The 18,740-nt window shown below is 37.2% G+C and overlaps 2 protein-coding genes across 3 annotated transcripts in view; one reads left to right on the forward strand and one right to left on the reverse strand.

The window, feature by feature from the left end:
- Positions 1 to 9,541, forward strand: part of LOC112571250 (serine/threonine-protein kinase MRCK alpha-like) — a 51,073-nt gene extending 41,532 nt beyond the window's left edge. The window contains 1 exon segment of the mRNA XM_025250125.1: positions 1,096 to 9,541. Within this exon segment, the coding sequence (XP_025105910.1) occupies positions 1,096 to 1,233 (138 nt within the window). The 3' untranslated portion in view covers positions 1,234 to 9,541.
- Positions 9,542 to 10,250: 709 nt separating this feature from the next.
- Positions 10,251 to 17,773, reverse strand: LOC112571251 (adipocyte plasma membrane-associated protein-like). 2 transcript variants are annotated; one of them, XM_025250126.1, is made up of 9 exons: positions 17,625 to 17,773; positions 16,755 to 16,850; positions 15,771 to 15,886; positions 15,238 to 15,333; positions 13,907 to 14,023; positions 13,482 to 13,653; positions 13,037 to 13,171; positions 12,424 to 12,616; positions 10,251 to 11,607 (listed from the first exon to the last, which is right to left on the reverse strand). In XM_025250126.1, exons 1-9 carry the CDS (start codon positions 17,729 to 17,731, stop codon positions 11,401 to 11,403), a joined length of 1,239 nt encoding a protein of 412 aa, XP_025105911.1. In that variant the 5' UTR covers positions 17,732 to 17,773; the 3' UTR covers positions 10,251 to 11,400. The 2 variants fall into 2 exon arrangements, with proteins under 2 accessions (XP_025105911.1, XP_025105912.1); XM_025250127.1 differs by lacking the exon at positions 16,755 to 16,850 and having other exon boundaries at positions 17,625 to 17,766.
- Positions 17,774 to 18,740: the final 967 nt, after the last annotated feature.

The raw sequence follows: 18,740 nt of genomic DNA on the forward strand, positions 1-18,740 counted from the left end.
TCTAATTTGCAACAAACAAATATTGAGAGTGTCTTAAAAGTGAAATCAGATTCATCAAAATAATACTTTGATAATATTTTCATTATCTGCAGCAAGTTTTATCACATTTGTTGGAATAGGAGATCTGGTTGAAACAATACTGCATCAGTGTCTGAAATTGCTTTATTTTGGTATTTAAATATTTTTGTACAGCACTAATACTAAGATGATGAACTTTGTCACCTAATATAGACCATCATGTTTTACTTGATAGGTGTTGTCATTTTGTTGTTAGAACTGTCTTATCATAAAGCTATATTTCTCAAAATTTTTTTGTGTCTGAAGGCAGATTCATTTTGCAAGCAATTTGAAAAATCATGAGTTATTTCTTAGTTAAGCTTGTTTAGAAGTCTTAGAGCTGTTTGCTAATTGTGTTTTAGTGGTATTTTCTATGGGTTTTTTTTTGTGTTGTGTTTGGTGCAGGATGCTAATTTGAGTCATGTCTGTGTTAAGTATGGCTAGGGATAGATGGCTCAGGACAGGCTTGCTGCTGTTCCATTTGGCTGCTGCAGGCCCTCAGTCTGTGCCTGTGTACTATATACAATTATCTACATGTGCAAACACACACTTGTATATTTGCTTGAGTCAAAAGGCTTGCCATTGTATTTAGGCTTGCATAATTCAGCTTTTGGCATGCAGTCTTTTCAGCGACACATTGATTGCAGTACATAAAAGGCTTGAGGCATTTTCAGGAAACAAAGCATGTTTCTTTACTGAATAATGATCAGTATTGAGAGAAGAAACAAGTGTCGAGTCCATGATGATGATGAGTTTGAAGGAAAAATATTCAAAATAGGATTTGTCTTTTGTAATGCACACGAGGCAGGTTCATAATGTTGGGCATGATTTTCAGAAATGTACAAAATACTTTGCATTATATGACCTTTAGTAGAAGGGAACAAATAATGTTTTATTAATGATGGTAAGATATCTCAACAAATACAACTTAAACAAAAATAAAGACTTGCCCCAAAGGTTTTAACAGTTTTTAAAATTATATAATAGTGAAATTTTTGCCCTTGCTGATGTGTAAATACTCTGTTTTGGTCTATACAGGACAGTCCTGACCCTCCCAACTGGCGCCTTTCCCTGGGCTCCAATGCCAGCAGCACCCCACCAGCATCTAACCGTGACAGCATTGGTGATGACCGTCAGCATGTTACAGACTATTCAGAAAATGCATCCAATTGTTGATAACTGGCATTTGCCCTGTTCCAGCAGTAACCATTTGAGCAGTGACGACACAAGATTCACCTGTTCATCAGGACTTTAATGCTTACACGGGGCATTGGAGTGTTGATATGTTCACCAGTAACCACCACATGTCATGAAGTGTTCTCTTGGCTTAGGGGTGAGGGTAAAGAAATAACAAGATCATCGCTTGTTACAGGCAACGGAATGGAGGAACTGCCAGTACTTCACCAGCACAACCACACAACCACATTACATTTGGTCATATCAGGTTTGGCTGTGATTTTGTAGACTGCTTCTAGGCACACCAGTGAAGACCATAATCTGAGAGGAGAGCATTATTGAAAAGATGATAACATTAATAACCATGGCACACCCTTCCTGGTTGTGGCCTGGCACTATTCTCTCCATGGTATCTACTCACTGATATTTTGCCAGGGAGTCATGACCTTTGTGTTCGTCCTTTAAAAGTATTTGTGCAGATGTAGTGCATGGAGAAGGGAGAGAGAGTTGATCTTCGGCAAATGTAGAATCATTCCTGTTTGAGGCCTTTGCCTGCAGTGATGGGAATAAACCTATAGCTGAAGGGCTTGACAAACCTTCATGAGACTAGGCATGGGGGTCCCAATTCTTTTCATCCATTCATATTGTTAGGATATGACACTTTTCAATGATAAGCTCTGTGAACCTGAGGTGCTGTGAAGCTTGTGGTTCTTGTTTTGGGTTTTGCTTGTTTGAAACAATTGTAGATCAATCCCATTGCAGCAAATCTGTGTGTGTGACAGGGAGGGAAAGCTACTTGTTTGAGTTTTAACAAATTTTTAGGTGTAGTTCAGAGCAGCCATTGGTGGATAGTATCAAAAGGATGACAGGTTTCTTTGTCCTGTTGCCTTGGAATGTTGAAAGTGCTGGAATCTGTGATTTGCTGTCTAATTCCCTGGTTTAGTAGGTGACTTTCAACCCAGTACATCCCAGTTTTCTCACTCAGTTCATAGCTTACATAAAATTGAATTTACAGAAAAAAAAACAAACCCAAGGGTCCTGCCTCACATTTGCAACATCAGAGATGCTTCTTAGAAGATCAGCGAACAAAGCAACGTAGATTTTGTATGTTGAGTGTGCATGTGGACATTTTAATTTGTAAACTTAAGTATGGCTGATGTTTCTTTTACTGTATATATGTTGAACTACTGGGTTTCTATGGTAAAATCTTGAGCAGGACTATGTACTGTTTACAGAAACTAGTGACATCACGGTGTGTTAGAATATTTTCATGATGTCCTGAAACCATATACAGATATGACAGAATATCAAGTCCTGACCTTGGTGGAATAATCTGAAAGTAGTTGTCTAGAAATATTTAACTGATACTGGAGTGGCATGACTATTGCACTGAAATAGAAAATGAAGGCAGTCTTAAGTTATTTTAGTCCCACCTCATCTGTTCACAACACTGAGAATGGAAGCTATGAGCATGAGCTCATGTCATGTGTACTGTGTATTGCTGTACTAAAAATAAATATTGATGCTTGTGGTGTTAGTTAATGCTGTCACATATTGCTCTAATATTTGGGTGAATCACATGCAGCTGCTCATTAAATGTTAGGTGCATTACAATACATATAAACCCTTAAATAATGTAAGAGTTTGAATATTGACAACATGAAAACTGTTAAATAAGCAAATCCATTGTTTTCTGCAGTAAATGCTCCTGAAGTTGCATTTTACCAGAAATGTACCAAGAATTTAGACAGATTTTTACTGTGCATAGAGATAATCATGTTAGATAAGCAGTTGTAAAGTATTGGACAGTCAGAGTGGTCATGGAAGAACTAGGACTGGCAAAATCAGTAGGCTAAGGGATTAAAGGCTCTTAACCAGGAAAATTATGTGGAACATTTAACTTTGTGTGAAGGTTCAGAGGAAACCAATGGTTTTGAGGTTAATGTTTGGAACACTGGAATTTTTATCAACATGTAGCATCCAGACTTGTTTTCCAATAGATTTGCTAATATAATAGGACTTCTGGCCACTTTATAGGTTTGACTTTTCCAACAATTTGCTCAGATAAGAATGGCCTTCCTCAAACATGTTTTCATTTTTGTCTTATCAGAAGTCCTCACAATGTGAAGGATTGAACTATCAGTCACTTGATGTGAAATGTTGATGATTGATCAGCATTTGATCTTACCAGCCTAACCAGCTATCAAGTTATAGGCTAGACGTAACTAGAAGTTGTCATGGTTCTCTTACCATGAAAGGCAATTGGTAAATGGAAGAAATTCCTGGAGATCTTTGCAGCTTCTTGTTTTTGTTCTCTTGAGCTAGACCATTGTAATGTGATGTAGATACTAAGTCTATTCACACTGTCTCAGTCCTGCTGTTTATGTCTGAAATATTTACATTTGATGATCCAGCTTTGAAACTCGGAACACAGATTGGTTGATGGTTTTGATGTTCAAAGTCGTGGCTTGCCCATCCTGTCAGCAGATGACTTGTGAAGTTTGTTAAAATTCAGTGTCATGTTAAAAATCATATCAGGAAACTAATTTATAGAACCAGGCAAAAGTGAAAGCCTTTTATGTTATAATGTCTGAAATAAGTAGTTGGGGGTGGGGGAGACAAATCATTTTCCATTGATAAAGACAGGTTTCTTGTTGATGACATTGATATTACATTGCAGGTAATGTGTCCAAAATCTAAGCATACACTACTCCTGGTGACTTTTAATGTTGATTTTATTTCTGGTACTTTGAGATCTGCAGTTCAAAGTAATGGTAATTTCTAAGCCTATTTGCATTTAATTTTGGAAATGAGGTTTCTTATCAAACATTATGTAAAATATAACAGGTTTATTATCTTATGTTGGTCCCATTTGCTATCATTGATTCTTAGCACTTTGTATATATTTATAAAGATTTTAGGGAGAGAGTGAAAGAAGTCACACAAGATTGACAGAATTTAGTTTTTCAGTGCAGTGGTTATGTCAAACCAGTATCTGTACTTTAGCACAAAACAGTATGGCTGTTTTCAAAACGGTTATTTTTCTTTGCCTGTGTTATACTGTAGACTGTTGCTGTCGAAAGCTGCATTTACAGAATGCAGTTGATGTACCTGGTCTTGCAGATGTATTTGTGTATGTTGGTGAATGAATGAATGGGGGTGGCTAAGGGTATCCGAACATAAGTGGAAACAAGTGAAGTTTAATCATATAGGTAGCAGCATTATTTAAAAAAAATTATTCACATTATCCACTTTGTCATCCCTTCTCTTGAGGAAGTATTGAGACTTGCTAAATATTAGCAGTGTTCACCCAGCACAAATATGCCGCCATCTCCACATTGTGTGCTATTCATTGCACAGACTGTTGTATTGGTAAACTTGCTGTTTAAACAGGTTCTATATAATTATGACTGTGGCCTCCATATGTGGTAAGTGGAGAACAGGTTATGATTGAATTTGATCCATGAGCAATCGGTTCAATCCAGTCTCATTTATTTTCTGCAAGTTGATTAGTTTTTTCCCTGACTCCTTAGAGGTAAGGTAATCCAGACAGTCACATACTTCAGTAATGCAAGCCATCTCATTGTATATACCATATACTCCATGTTCTCTCAGGCCCTACCCCTTCTCCCTTTGTCTTGGTTTTTATACATTTGTACAGTATCACTATATTGGGTAATCACAGAAGTATGAAAAAAATGCTAAAGCCATGACTGCTTGTAGTGTTTACAGAGCTATACATACTAGCATGCCATTGTCAGGTTTGCCAATCTGTGTGCGCCTTGCACTGTTTCAAAACTTAGAGCAGGGCATGGGTTACAAATTAGGCTGAGATTCATGTTTGTCTGTTTTTCATATTTTTAACCAAATAAATGAATCAAACAGGATGGTTTGGCATGTGTTTATAAAGGGCTCAAAAAAATGTGTGCTTTAGATTTTATACTAGGACTTGCATGTATCTTGTTCCTTGGTCATATTTAATGTGCTTTATTGCATCAGGAGCCTACTGGGATTCAGTCCTCTAAATTTATCATTTAGGGGTAGGGCCATATTGAGACCTTGTATGCCAAGTTAATATAGGAATAATGTCAAAAGTTGGTGGTCATTTGTAGTTGTCACATATTGAACTAAGGTGCTTCTGTTGCACACCGTGCCAAAAGCTGCCTGTGTGGCTGGAACTTTGCTCTATTGCATATGGCTGTGTTGTATAACATTTCAAATATATAATAATATATTAATAAGAGATAATGAGCAGATTTGAGGATAGGCTCTGAATATGTGAACATGCATGTCTGGGTGCATATGTGCGTATGTGCTTGTCGGAGCAAGTAAGCATGAGATGTTATATAGGGTGGGGAAGGCAGTAAACAAAGGCTAATGCTGGTTTAAAGAATAACTTCATCTTTCCACCACCAATGACCTCAAAAGTCATTATCCACCGTACCTAATCCTTTTGTGATTCATGTGAGGAATGTAAAGGGTTGGAAACAGTTCCATAGATTTTTGTCATAGAAAAGATGGTTAAAGCAGAAGGATTGTAGTCCTGTGCAAGTAGCAGTGAAAACATAAAAGGAACACAGTAGTACAAAATGCACATTCCAAGATCTTAGGTAAACACAAATTTGTGTTGGTGCATATGATTGTGTAGTGCACTTGGATTTCCTTTTGCATGTTGATAAATCCCATTTGTATAATGTTTATCAGTTGCCAAAAAAAACCTCATATGCTTCAAAATGCATGTATATACTGACAACTCAGCTCCCCTTTTTTAAAATAGTCTCCTTGAACAAAAGACATGAATATCAAAAAAAAGTAACTTCTTTCTTCAACCTGCCCAACATTTTATTTTATTGCTTTTTGTTTCTTATACTGCATCTGCTATTGTAATCTTCACAAGTGAAATAGAAAAATTACTTGATTTTCATCGGCTTAGCATTTCTTTTTCAGGGGTGCTAGCTGATCTTGTACCAGGGTTTTTGAAAAAGCCACTGTAAAATTGTGATTTTCTAAGCTTGGTAAACAAAGCGGCATAAAGTATGTTTCTAAATCTGCAGTGCAAAATTGGTGTGGTGTATGCTTCATTGATCATTAGAGTTTGAGCTACATGAACAGTTTTGTTTGCTTCACTTTATATGTCATGATTGTCTTAAATGTTAATGGATGCCTTTGTCTATAGCATCCACATTTAAGAAGACTAGATTTTGTAATTGTAAATGGTGGAATGGGATGCAGAACACTGATGTGCAAAAACAGTACATTTACATTCAATAAATGTAGATAAGAAGCCTAGAAAATTTGCTTACAACAGCTCAGATTGATGGGGAGTAGAATGAAGTTGCTTTTTTCTCAACATATGCCTCTTAAGCACCTATTTAAATGGATTACTTATAGCATTGTAGTAATCGACACTCCTTGCACCTGCACCCTCCCAAGATTTTTATTGTGACACCCTGATCCAGAAAGTGATACGCTGGCACGCTGTGTAAAATTATTTCTGGGATTATTTGTTGCTTGTCGATGATACCCCATGCACTAGCTAGTGCCACAATCAACTTCCATTAAACAGATTTTTTTTTTTTAATGAAAGATGGACTTCTGCTAACAGCTCAGGATGTTTGAGGTAGTGCCTTACATAAGTAATATAGGTGAAAACATTTTAAAATTCTGAGGAGGACATGATTGAATAATAATTGAATTTATAAAGGGCAATTACCTGTATGGAGGAATATATCAAAAGACCTACTTGAGGTTGTTCAGATGACTCCTATCTCTTATTTATACTTACATTTAGATTTTTATTTATGAGTTAATATTGGATACATTTTTTTCTGTCTTAGGCTCACTGGCTTGGGTGAACTGACCGTAAAATTAATCCTTTTACTAGTTTATCAAATAATATAGAGCAGTTAAATATTTTTGATAGAAGCAATAGAATCAAGTATAATTTTAGGAGACATAATAGATTTACATTTTCTTGAAATATGCAGAAGGCATCTCATGTCAATTTTAGGTTTTTTCCAGTAATAATGGTTTTGATTGTGAAAATATATGCTGTTTATTATTGATTACATAGTGTTATGGCAAGTTTACCTACAATTTTGTGCTTGATTAAGTTCAATTTTTGAGGTTTCATACATATATAGAGAGAAAGAGACATTGTTTCATTCTACATTGATACAGCTTTTGCAGTTTATTTACATGAAGGATATCATCCAGCCAGCTTTAGTTCCAATCTCATGCATGTAATTTGATGACATTGGATTGTTCGGTGGGAGGATTCAGCTGCAAGGCACATGACATGACAGGGACCATCAGGGCTACAGGGAACAGGGGTGGAAATGTGTGACAGACAATACCTGGCTTTCACAGTTACTAGATCCTGACTGATGAATTTATGAAGATGTGTGGGTAGTAGGATGTCGGACACTAGCCATTAACCTTCTGGATTGAATATGCTTGGTACGTTAAAGAACAAGATAGTAAACTGCAGCCAGTACTTGTCAAAGCACATCCAACAACCTTCTAACTAATGACCTATTTACAAGTAGTGTCAGACCACATTATTGGCAAATTTAGTAAAGTTGAAAAAGCTAGGCCTGAGTGGCCCTGTGTTTAATCAGTTCTCAGTGCACATTCTCAGAGAGTCTGGTACTGTTCACTTTGGAATTCTTTGCAGAAGAAAAATTGGGGGACTTTTGAAAAATGGTATATGTGTACATTAAAAACAGCGTAAACTTTTACTGGAGCCTTTCAGGGGTTTGTAAGAAGCATTGTCATGTTTTAAAACCACATTAAAGCGTTTGTTCATATATTTGTGTACACATACTAATGTATCAAGCTATTTTGAAACAGTGAAACTTTTAAAGATTCTTTATAATGTTTCCCTGTTGAAGTTATATACTGAATTTAGCTATTTGCAACCTTGACGTCTTTGGTGGACCTTTAAAAACATGAAGGGCAGTTGGTATCTTTTTCACTTTTTGTAGACTGGGTTCTTACAGTGGATTTACTCAGTTGCTTTTTTTCCTTTTGTTTTATTCATTTAAAATGATGTCATTAAGGTTAGATTGAAAGATATGTAGTGATACATTTGATTTTGGGATGTATTCAGATTTTGTCCTGGCAAATTGTGTTTGTGTGTGTGTGTAAACATACTTCCAATTGATGGTGTTGCTTGCAAGACACACAAAACTTTTTTTTAAGACGAAAACTTTTGCTTGAGGCCATGGGCATCCAGTGACATTGCCAGTGTAGCGAGTTAATATTATGATTATTAGTGTTAACCTACTGTTCAAGATGTGTGTCAAGGTTAGTGGTGATGGAGCAACAACAGCTAACTTCTTAGGGAAGCTTAACCAACCTTCCACTGCACTTAGCTTTTTGTGTTGTTATTTAACTCATTTTTCTACATAGGTACATTTGGTTTTGAAGCTTCCAAAGCACATTTCCATTTATTGTCTATGTTTAGCCACATTGGTAGTGACCTTGCACCTCAGAAGTCATGCTAGATGATCATGTCACTGCCTGCTAAAAACTGAAAGTGAGAATCAAACCTACTACATTTTGTGCTAAAATTTATGCATAACCTTTAATAACCATCCCACCCAGAATATTCTGAAAGAGAAGATGCTAATAGAGATAGAGTTTAGAAGCTTTCTGCAGGATAAAGAGTGACTGCAAACATCAAGATGCTTGCAGAAAGAGCTTCTCCAAGGTTTTTTTGTTCTGTTTTTTATTTATTTTTTTTGTTTGTTTGTTATTGCTATAGTCTATCTGATTTGGCTTTGGCAAAGCCTCTGTTCTGATTCTGTGAACATGTCTGAAGAAAAGGGAATCCTGTGGCTCCTCAGAACTGCATAAGCCTTGTACTTCAGTGTAATCTTTAAACCTTTTAACTAAGACTGTGCAATGATTATGTTAGCAGTGTAAAATGCATTACTGTATTTATTTGGTCATATCTGAATATGGGAATAATAGCAGACATGTATAAATTGTGTATGATATTGTAAGACTTTTCCCTAGTTCCTGCCTCTACTATTTTCCTGCTCTGCATTTATGATTGGTGTGTAGGCATCATCCTCCCCACCCCCCCATTTTTCCCCATAAAGTTGAATGTTGGGTGAATTGGCAGTGTTGGTGTGCTAGATGTGTTTGTGTAGCCTGTCGTACATTACTTTCCTTGTTGAACAGGAACAGCCTACAGTTGATGTGATTTTTTTGTATAGTATCAACTTCTTAACATTAAAAAATCATCATTTGTACAGTCAGTTTATATATGTCACAAAGAAAATAAACTTGTACACATCTAGGTGTTTTTTTTTGTTGTGTCTGGGCTTTTTGGGTACAGATGAGGTAAGTGAATGGGGGAAGATGTTTGCATTTTAAAAACTGTGGAAGTTTACACCTTTCTTCATGTGATTATTAAAAAATACTTGTGGATTTATGTTCTATTTAAAGTTTGAGCTTCCACTACATTTGAGCAACCAGAATACAATTTCTGACAACCTGCACAGCAACACATGATTAGCAGCAGATGGTAATAAACCGATATTCAATACATGAAGAAATATGTAGTATATCTGTTTAGTACATGGATGAAATGCTTGGGCTGCTTTAATGGTGAGAGCAGTCGTGAAGAAACTACAGTACTTTTCACGCTGAGCATTTTTCTTGACTTCCTAGGGTTGAGTTACTAGAAAGCTCTTACCATGGAAGAAAGTGGAATAAAAGCAACCACAGTATCCTTAAAGGATTAAATTGCCAGGAATTTTTTCCCCGCTTCTATCAATTAAGCATCCAACTTTTATTTGGAAGTAAAACAATGTATTATAAAAATGGCAGATTGGTACTATTTGAATTTTTTTTTTCTTGTAAAAAATTGTATTTCATTTGTTCCCAGCGTTTATCTTTTTAAAGATAAATTTCATCCTGCATGAGGCTTTTTTGTTGTTTTAAACATGACAACAGATGTAGGAGCTATGCTCTTTCAACCTGATTCCAAGAAAACAGAAAAATAATTATGTGAAAACATCAGAAGAGCTACCCTTTAATTCCAGAATTTTTGTTGTATTTATTTCAGGTAAGCAGTTCGCGTTTGAACAAATATGAACTTTCGATCAGACCATGTAATATACTTCATCTAGAACAAGTGTGGGCCAAGTTCTCTTCTCAAAATTCTAGGTATGCGGTGGGCCAGTAAACTATTATCTGCAAAAGAAACTTGAAATTTGAATATATTTTTACAAGTACATGTAATAATGGTAAGATATTTGTACACCATTACTTATATACACTGTTATGTGTACCATAACCTTGCTCTTCTCCAGACACATATGGGATGGAGATCAGCACAAGAAAGAACAAAGTTATGGTGCACCATTGGAAATGAGCAAAGGCAGAGAACTGGTTGAACTGCGTACAGCTGGAGGAGGTGCAGTCATTTAAGTACTTGGACACGACCATTACCAATGACGGTAGCTGTGTAGAGGATGTTCATCAAAGAATTACAGCAGCAACAATGGCCAGACTTAATAGGATTTGGGACAGCAAAAGCATTAGCATTTTCACCAAACTCAGGCTCTATAAATCTAATCATGCTGTATGGCTCCCAAGAGTTCATCGATGATACATTTCATTCATTTGCTCACAACTTGTTCAAAATAACCCAAGGAATGAAGTCATCAGACGAACGGAACCGAACTTATGTGCTGAAAAGTGCATTTCCTGCACTTTCAACAGATTTCTAAAACAGCAAGAACACAGGCATGTATCAAGTATGATTCAATCAAATTTGCAAATAATGTGATTGTCCATAACTTCACACTCCAGTCATTACCCTTTAATACCCCTCCTCCCTACCTAAATATACTTCAGATAATACAGTCATACTTAGCAATCAGCTTAAAAAACCAAGAGGTAGCACAATGGAAATTTCATCCTGGAATAAATTCTGCAGCTTTTAGCTTTCAGAAAGTAATCCTCATGATGAGAACATGAACTGAAATCCAGATGTCAAGTCCAAGAAAATGATTCACAGTTCCCACATCCTCTCTAGAAACAGAAAATTGTACAGGAAAAATGAACTGCAGAAGCTTTTTCAATGCACTATGAATATTTGTAAAATCCAAGAACAGATCCGTGATAAAATTGCCAGTCTTATCTTTTATATCACTTATACAGGTAGAATCTGCTTAGGAAAGGTAGGTAGTACGATCCTAGGTATAATACACCATTATGTTCTTCAGCTTCACTGACACTTGGTACAGTTTCGCCTGTAGGATCATGAAATGATTTAATTATCCTGCCTTCCTTGTCCACTTCCAGAAGCAGCCCATACTTAGGTAGCAGAGACATCATCAAATTCTGTGAAAGGAACTGCCACAAGAACGAGAAATGTTTTTAAATAAAAATCCATCCATTAATTTATAATCATTCAGGTTTATGAAGCAGAAGTTTAAAAAATTTTCGCCTGTGAACTGTATTTCTTTACACACAGCTGGGGACATCTAAAGCTTGTCCCCAATATTTTCTAAACTATCTGAATCGAGGCATTCTTATAAGCATATCTGTCATAAGCAGGACTCATTTATATGCCTTATGTTTGTGGTCTCATTTGAATTTAAGCAATTGCTATGGCTGTAAATTCCATTTACAAGTAAATCTCAACATTTAATCATAATAATACAAGGATGTCTGCTGTCCCTCCTGTGCATTAGCTGGCCCTAAAGTCTCTGTCTATGAGAACAGCAATAACATTCTTTCAGCTGATTACAGGTGACAGCAACACCAATCAAACTGCCTACTGATCATCAGATTTGTATGTCTCCACTCAACTACTTCACACACCCTTAATAGACAGCTTTTTAATATTTTCCTCTGCTTTAACAGCATGACTGCAAAACTGTTATGCAAAGCAGTTTTAAAGTGGCCTTAATTTATTATCATCATTTTGCTTGTTTGCTCAAAGGCACAGGAAGGTGGAAACCCTTTATCAAATGGCTGGTGATCATTTTTGAGAATGGAAGATCTGTAATATGTGCTAGATGTTGTTATTAAGTGTAATTTTATCTGAACAATGAACTGAGTACAAGCACAAAGTCTGCTCACCCAAATAAAACTTAATTATCATAAAACCAGCATTTACATTTTTCTCTTTTTATGCTAATCCTTTCTTCTACAGTCCTTTCTTACCTTAGTAATAAGAGATCTGACCCAAGGACGTGGTGCAGCCCAGTCAAGCAATGAAAACTTGTGTGCTCGCCTAATACTTGCAAGACCAATCCAATATGTTCCTCGACCCGACTTTCTTATATTATCTGGCATGCCAGGCAGATTGTCAGAAAACACATCCACTGTCCCCTTTTTTGGACCTTTAATGTGGTACCTGGCAGAAGAAATTAAAAGAAAGGGCTAAGATTTTAAACCTTTCATGAAATCAAAGAACAAAGATAAGTCATCGTGCTGAACATAGAGTGAAAGAAGTATACAAAGAAGTCAAAGATAGCGTTTGCCAGCTGTGTTTTAGAAAAAAAAGTGCTTTATAAACAAAAACATACTTAAAAACACATGAAGCACATAATCTGAGCTCTTGAATTTGTTGATGCATTTAGCGCCATTTATTTTGCACACAAAAAAAGGCTCCAATATTTTTAAGGCATTATCGTAAGCAATACTGTCTGGTAATATGACATCTAGAGAGCAAGAAGATCATAAAGGTACAGCTAAGCAATTTAAGTCTTTTCATCTTATTAAAAATTTAGTCAAAAATGCATGGTTTTGGGAGCAGCTATGAACGTCACCTCACCGAAGTATTCTCGTTTTTGTGGTTTCTGCAATGAGGATGTGTGATTTGTCAGGTGATAACTGAATCCCGTTCGCAAAAGCAAGGCCAGTCACTAGTTCTTGAACAGACCCTGTTGCAGGATCAAATGACAGCAACCTAAGAAAGGAAGTAAGAATTACCTGCCCACAGTGTCAAAAAAGTAAAGTTTATGGAGTATGATAAAAAAAGTGGATATAGAAAATGCCAAGCGACAGCCTCATGTTTAATATTATTATGATGACAACTGTCTATCATGCAAATGGCACTAATATGTATTTTATATTGTGACAATGCACAGTACCTCCTTTTTGAGCAAAATCTTCTTTAATTTTTTTATGTTATTTACTATTTCCTTTTAAGCTTTAGTGTTTTTGTTTTAAAACAATGCCAACTTCAACATGCACATACATTCCTAGACTATGCAGACCTGCCTGTCATGTCCCCTTCCAAAATAAGATACCGATTGTGTCGACGGTCCCAGCGTGTGCTTGAGTCAGTGAAGTATATCAGTCCATCTTCACCAATTTCTACATCATTAAAAAATTTAGCGACCTTGCCTGCAAGTGGTGTTTCAGCAGACAACAGCTTGTGGACACTGCCTATAACAATACATTTAAGTTCTTGAGTTTTCAGGAGCACGAAGTTTTCAGTCTTTCCTGATATTTATAAAAATCTCACCACTGATATCTAAACCACAAACAAGCCATATGCTATTGTTTTGAAAGATTTCATCAAATAATTGTTTTGCACTTTCTGAATTTAGTTATTCTAAGCGAACAAGAAAATATAGGGCACAAAATATAATTTTGTCTTATTCAGATAGTAAGTAATCCAAATATGAACTGTGCCCACCAGTCGCTACATTGATTTTAAATATTCCCAAGTATGCATCTGCTACCACAAGGTATCCTTCATTATCCATCCGCATCCCAAGGGGGCGTCCACAGATGGGCTCATCATCAAAGCTACCTTTAACATATAAAAACATAATAATAAAGACTTGCATTTGAAGTATTTCCTAAATTGCAAAATTGTTAAAAAATTGTAACTCGGTAAACAAGCAAGATTTCTTAATACAAGCATCATGTGAGCCCCTCTTCCTCACCCCTCTACCTTCCTCTTGCTGCGGGATTGTGGGTAATTCTCTCATGCTGGATTTCAGTTGGCATGCCTCACTAGCCCAGTCAACATTAGATCATTAGAGTGTTCTGTAACCACATGTGTCTGTACTGAAACAATGGGCCCCATCAAGAAAAAGGCTGAAAATGAAACCAGTAAGAATTAGGAGGGTATTATGATGGAAGTTAAGGAGGAAATGACAGAAAAGCACGAACGAGGTATGCGAGTGTCCGTTATCATGAAATGGTATAAAGTCAATGATTTGCACAATAGTGAAGAAGAAAGAATAAAGAGGCTAGATGCTGCAAAAAGAGTCACAAGAGTATCAAAGCAATGGCCACGTATTCTAGAAGAAGAAAATTTCCTTCTCTTGTGGATAAAGAAAAGCATCTAGCAGGTGATACTGTGACCAACAATGCAATCTTCGAGAAGGCAAAGAAGTGTGTCTTGTACACCGACCTCATAAGTTTTAAGGCAAGCAGGGAATGGTTTGATAACTTTAAGAAGAGAAGTGGCATCTAGTGTTGTGAGGCATAGAAGATGTATAAATATTTTTGGGTTGAGAATGAATTGTCTGTGTTCCAATTATTTGTTACGGGAAAATTTGCTCCGATATACAAGTGATCTGGATTATGAGTACGTTCCAGGAACAACCTCATAATCTGAGGTTCCACTGTACACTCACAGTTTATGTATCCAGCAGCATTGAAAAAATAATAATTAAGAAGATAAATGAAAGTTTTCATTATTCAGTCAGGAAGGACCATCATTAAGGATAACTTTCAGATAGGGATTGACATTTATAGAGAGATTTGTTATAATTTTATTAGAAAGCTTAGCATGCATAAAAGTTATGGTAGAGGTGTCGGGTCACAAAACAAAGTTCAATGAAATGACCATTAAGTCACAAAGCCATGTTATTTTACAGCATTCTTTATCAACGACCAAATATGATCAAAATATGCTGCACTTTTGCAGAATGGGTTTAGTCTCACTCTAAAGTTGATGATAGATATTCCTAAAGGACATGCTTAGTCTCTTATACAAACATCATTACCACATACCACAGTTTTCCCCTGTGCCTAGTCGGGCAAGTGTTCTGACCTCCCCAGAGAAGATGCTGACCACACGACCATCAGATGTTCCAGTATAAATATAACCTAATGGGAATGTCATAGTAGAGCAGTTAATGACAGATTAATCTCACAAAACCAAAACATTCTTGATAAGACTGAATGTGTCAACAGGGGAAATAAGCCACTGTCAACCTGTAATTAGAAGTTTTAGGCTCTCTCTGAAAACATGCTGGGAAGCAGGTGCTTTTCTTTCACACAAAAATAAAGGCAATGAGCAGTAAAATACAGATTTAATGAGCTTCAGAACACTGCACTTAAAACTGGTATATACATTTTGTGAACACTGAGGATGTCAAGAGCATATTTCATAATGCTTGAGGAAACAATTAACATGCAGGCTTTGACTATGATCATTGTCATGCAACCTTTGCTTCTCCCTGTTGACACAAGAGTGGACAATATTAAATGGTATATGCCCTGGTTGCAGCATGCTAAAACAGAACTCAGGTATATACACATACCTTCATTGTATACAATTGACTCTGGTCCTTTCACCTTATTCTCATAGATGTGTTCTGCATGTGTCAGCTTATCATTTGGTGTAAGTGGCCCTGTCCACTCTGGTGGTTCCGGAAGACTACACAGATTGAAAATTCCAATTTGATTGGCAAAGGAATTAAGCACTGATTTTAAATTCAGGCCACATTTCCTAAGTTGTTTTGTCAGTTCTCGAAAAACTGCTTGAATGTCAATACAGCCATATTTTAAAAGACAGAAAATAGCTATCTGAAATGGGCAATCACAGACATGTGTAATTTGTGACGACACCTTCTCATATTTTATAGCAGTGGTTCTCAAAGTATTTCGGACTGCGGACCACTTTCCTTAAGTAAAAAATATGGCGGACCACCAAGGCCTAAAAATCACTCTGTACTATGAATTTCAAATTTAAATTGCCGCATTTGTTTCATTACCATTCAAAACTAAATGTCCTTTTGTGACTGTAGTATAGTAATAAGTTGACATAAAACTACGTACCTCGTTCTTTGTAATTAAAATGTTAATGCGAGGAATGCATCACTTTAAACATCACTTCGCTGACATATGACGACTGTCAGCCGCGAACCACCTGACTTATGCCCGCGGACCACACTTTGAGAACCACTGTTTTATAGCATTGAAAAAAAAAACCCCACTGATAAAAACCACAGAAAAAACTTACATCAGTTTGTCCCATCCAATCCCATAATTTTTTAACGTTTTTTTTTTTGCTAAAACAAAACCAATGAAAAACCTAAGCCAGATAGTAGAAACAGGCTTTTTTGGAAGAAAAATCTCTGGGTAACCCCTGACCGTTAAACTATCTTTCTGAAATCCTTGCAATCTTTTTGGCATCTAGTCTTCCCCATGTTTCCAACAAAACTTACAGCACTCTATCATTCATTGAGGCTTTTTACCCTCATTTATATTCTGTAGAGTTTTTCCCCCATACAGCCTAGACTCACCTGAAAGCTATAGGCTCAATTGGTGATGGTAAAAATGCTACTAGAATTCCCAGTAAAGTCACAGCCACAATGAATGCTATGAAAAAGGTACTCCATCTGGGAAATGAAAGATGATAGTGTATCAAAACAGAAAGTTTAATGATGAAAAGACATTGTTTTTAATTTAATGGAATCCTTTTGTTAATAATCTATTAATTTGTGCCTGCCATTAGCAAAGAACTTAACCTCTATTTTTTTAAAAAGTCATTTCCAATAACATTTTTTTCCATAAGCTCTTGAAAGGCATGTCTGAAAAGTTTTGTTACAATGTAAATGACCATTTCAAACACATTTATTAAGCACATCCTGATGCACATTTTCAAATGTTTTAAAACTAAATGTTCTTAAGAACGGCAGAACAGTTGTAGATGTTACCGGATTTGATGAAAAAGAATCAAGTTTCATGGGCTCTGATCTCGTCTCAGATTAAAAAAAAAATTCTCTCGATGTGGCTGCCCATGGAGGGTGCTCGAACAGGGTTTTTTGTCTCTTAGTAAGAAATGAAGCCCGCAATTCGTGTAGCAACAACCTACTACGCCGTTGCAACACGATTGTGAAGTATGAGATACGAAAGTGTATATATTGGTACAGTGGGTTGTCGTGCTTACAGATCATTAAGCTTATAACCCCAATCTGTCTATTAGAACTATTTGCAGCAGCAGTACTAACAAAACTACAACATACACCGCGCCGCAAGCAGATAAGAGAGAAACCGTGAGGAATATATACCCGCCCTCTCAAAAAGAGAGTGAGGAAGAAAAACAACCAACCACCTAGCGCTATAGCAAACAATCTCAATTGGAAATGAGTGCGCAGTGTATATGAACAAACCCTTGAGATGCACGAGAAGCGAGTTCTTCGTCCCTCTCGTCTTCTCTTATACGATCCAGTAAAGTAGCATCCCCATCTCCCCGCCGTCGTCTAACCTCAAACTCCATTTTGCTCAAGGGAGAAAAGCGATCGACTGTCTGCAGCTGGGCTCGTCACAGTTACTGCCCCTGGCTCTGATGTCACATTCGAACCACCGGGAGTCAGTAGTATAGCTTATTAATCATTGCTCAAACATACGAACAGTCAGAATCAGTGGTGTGGTGGGTACGTGTGCACGAGCGTTTGTATCATACACTTAAAGTGGGTGTAAACGCAGATGTGAATTAAGTAGTCTTACTCTTGGTAATATTTGAGGGATAACTATACATGTATTGCTTTTTTCATGTTTGAAAAGTATTCTCAACGCAACATCCTCTCGCTGCCTGCATGGTGTGACTGGATTTTCTATATGAGAGGGGTGTGGAGGGATGATAAATTATAGGGACAAAATCGAAGTCTTCTAACATGATAGTAGAAAACTCCCGGCGGCAAGCCCTGTAGCAGAACAGGTGTAAAACCCATTGTGCTATTAACCTACCTCACCTCCATCCGGCACCGCCCCCTCAACCCTGAGACAAGATCTGAATCCAGGACCTCTATGATCCTCGCTAGAGCGCTGACAAGGGAGTGTTTTACCAAAACGCGCTACAGGAGCGCCCCTCCTTCACCGGTTGTCTCATGCATCACTGTGATGGACGAGGGTTTAGACAGGTCGCATAATTCGGTCTGGGGTGGAGATGGGCCTGGCCTGGCGAGTACCAGCACGCGTGACCTCACCAGTCGCTCAAAAGTTGACGCCAAACTTTGCGAGTCGCGGCACATCCAGGTCTTTGCATGTCCCCGTCACGGTTTGCTGTGCGTCACGTCAAAGTACTACGTGCACGCGGTCTGTCACGAGACGGACACTTGCTGAGACAGAAGTTTGCCACCGCCCTTGCTTTCGACACCACTATGCGTTCCTATACGCACGCGTGTGTGTGTGTGTGTGGACACACGTGTCCATCTACATGTGTACTGTGTGCATGCGTGTATGTACCTGTGCACTAGCAAGCAGATACATTTTGTGTCCATGTGGAT

This window comes from Pomacea canaliculata, linkage group LG8 (assembly GCF_003073045.1).
Source record: "Pomacea canaliculata isolate SZHN2017 linkage group LG8, ASM307304v1, whole genome shotgun sequence".
Lineage (NCBI taxonomy): Eukaryota > Metazoa > Mollusca > Gastropoda > Architaenioglossa > Ampullariidae > Pomacea > Pomacea canaliculata.

Bases quoted from the DNA above. Each gene is read 5' to 3' on its own strand.
- LOC112571251 (XM_025250126.1), bottom strand. From the start codon at position 17,731: ATGGAGTTTGAGGTTAGACGACGGCGGGGAGATGGGGATGCTACTTTA. The intron at 16,851-17,624 runs GTTTGTTCATAT...TTCATTTCCCAG, and splicing joins GCTTCTCGTGCATCTCAAGG to ATGGAGTACCTTTTTCATAG. The intron at 13,172-13,481 runs GTCTGCATAGTC...TTCCTTTCTTAG, and splicing joins GAAGGGGACATGACAGGCAG to GTTGCTGTCATTTGATCCTG.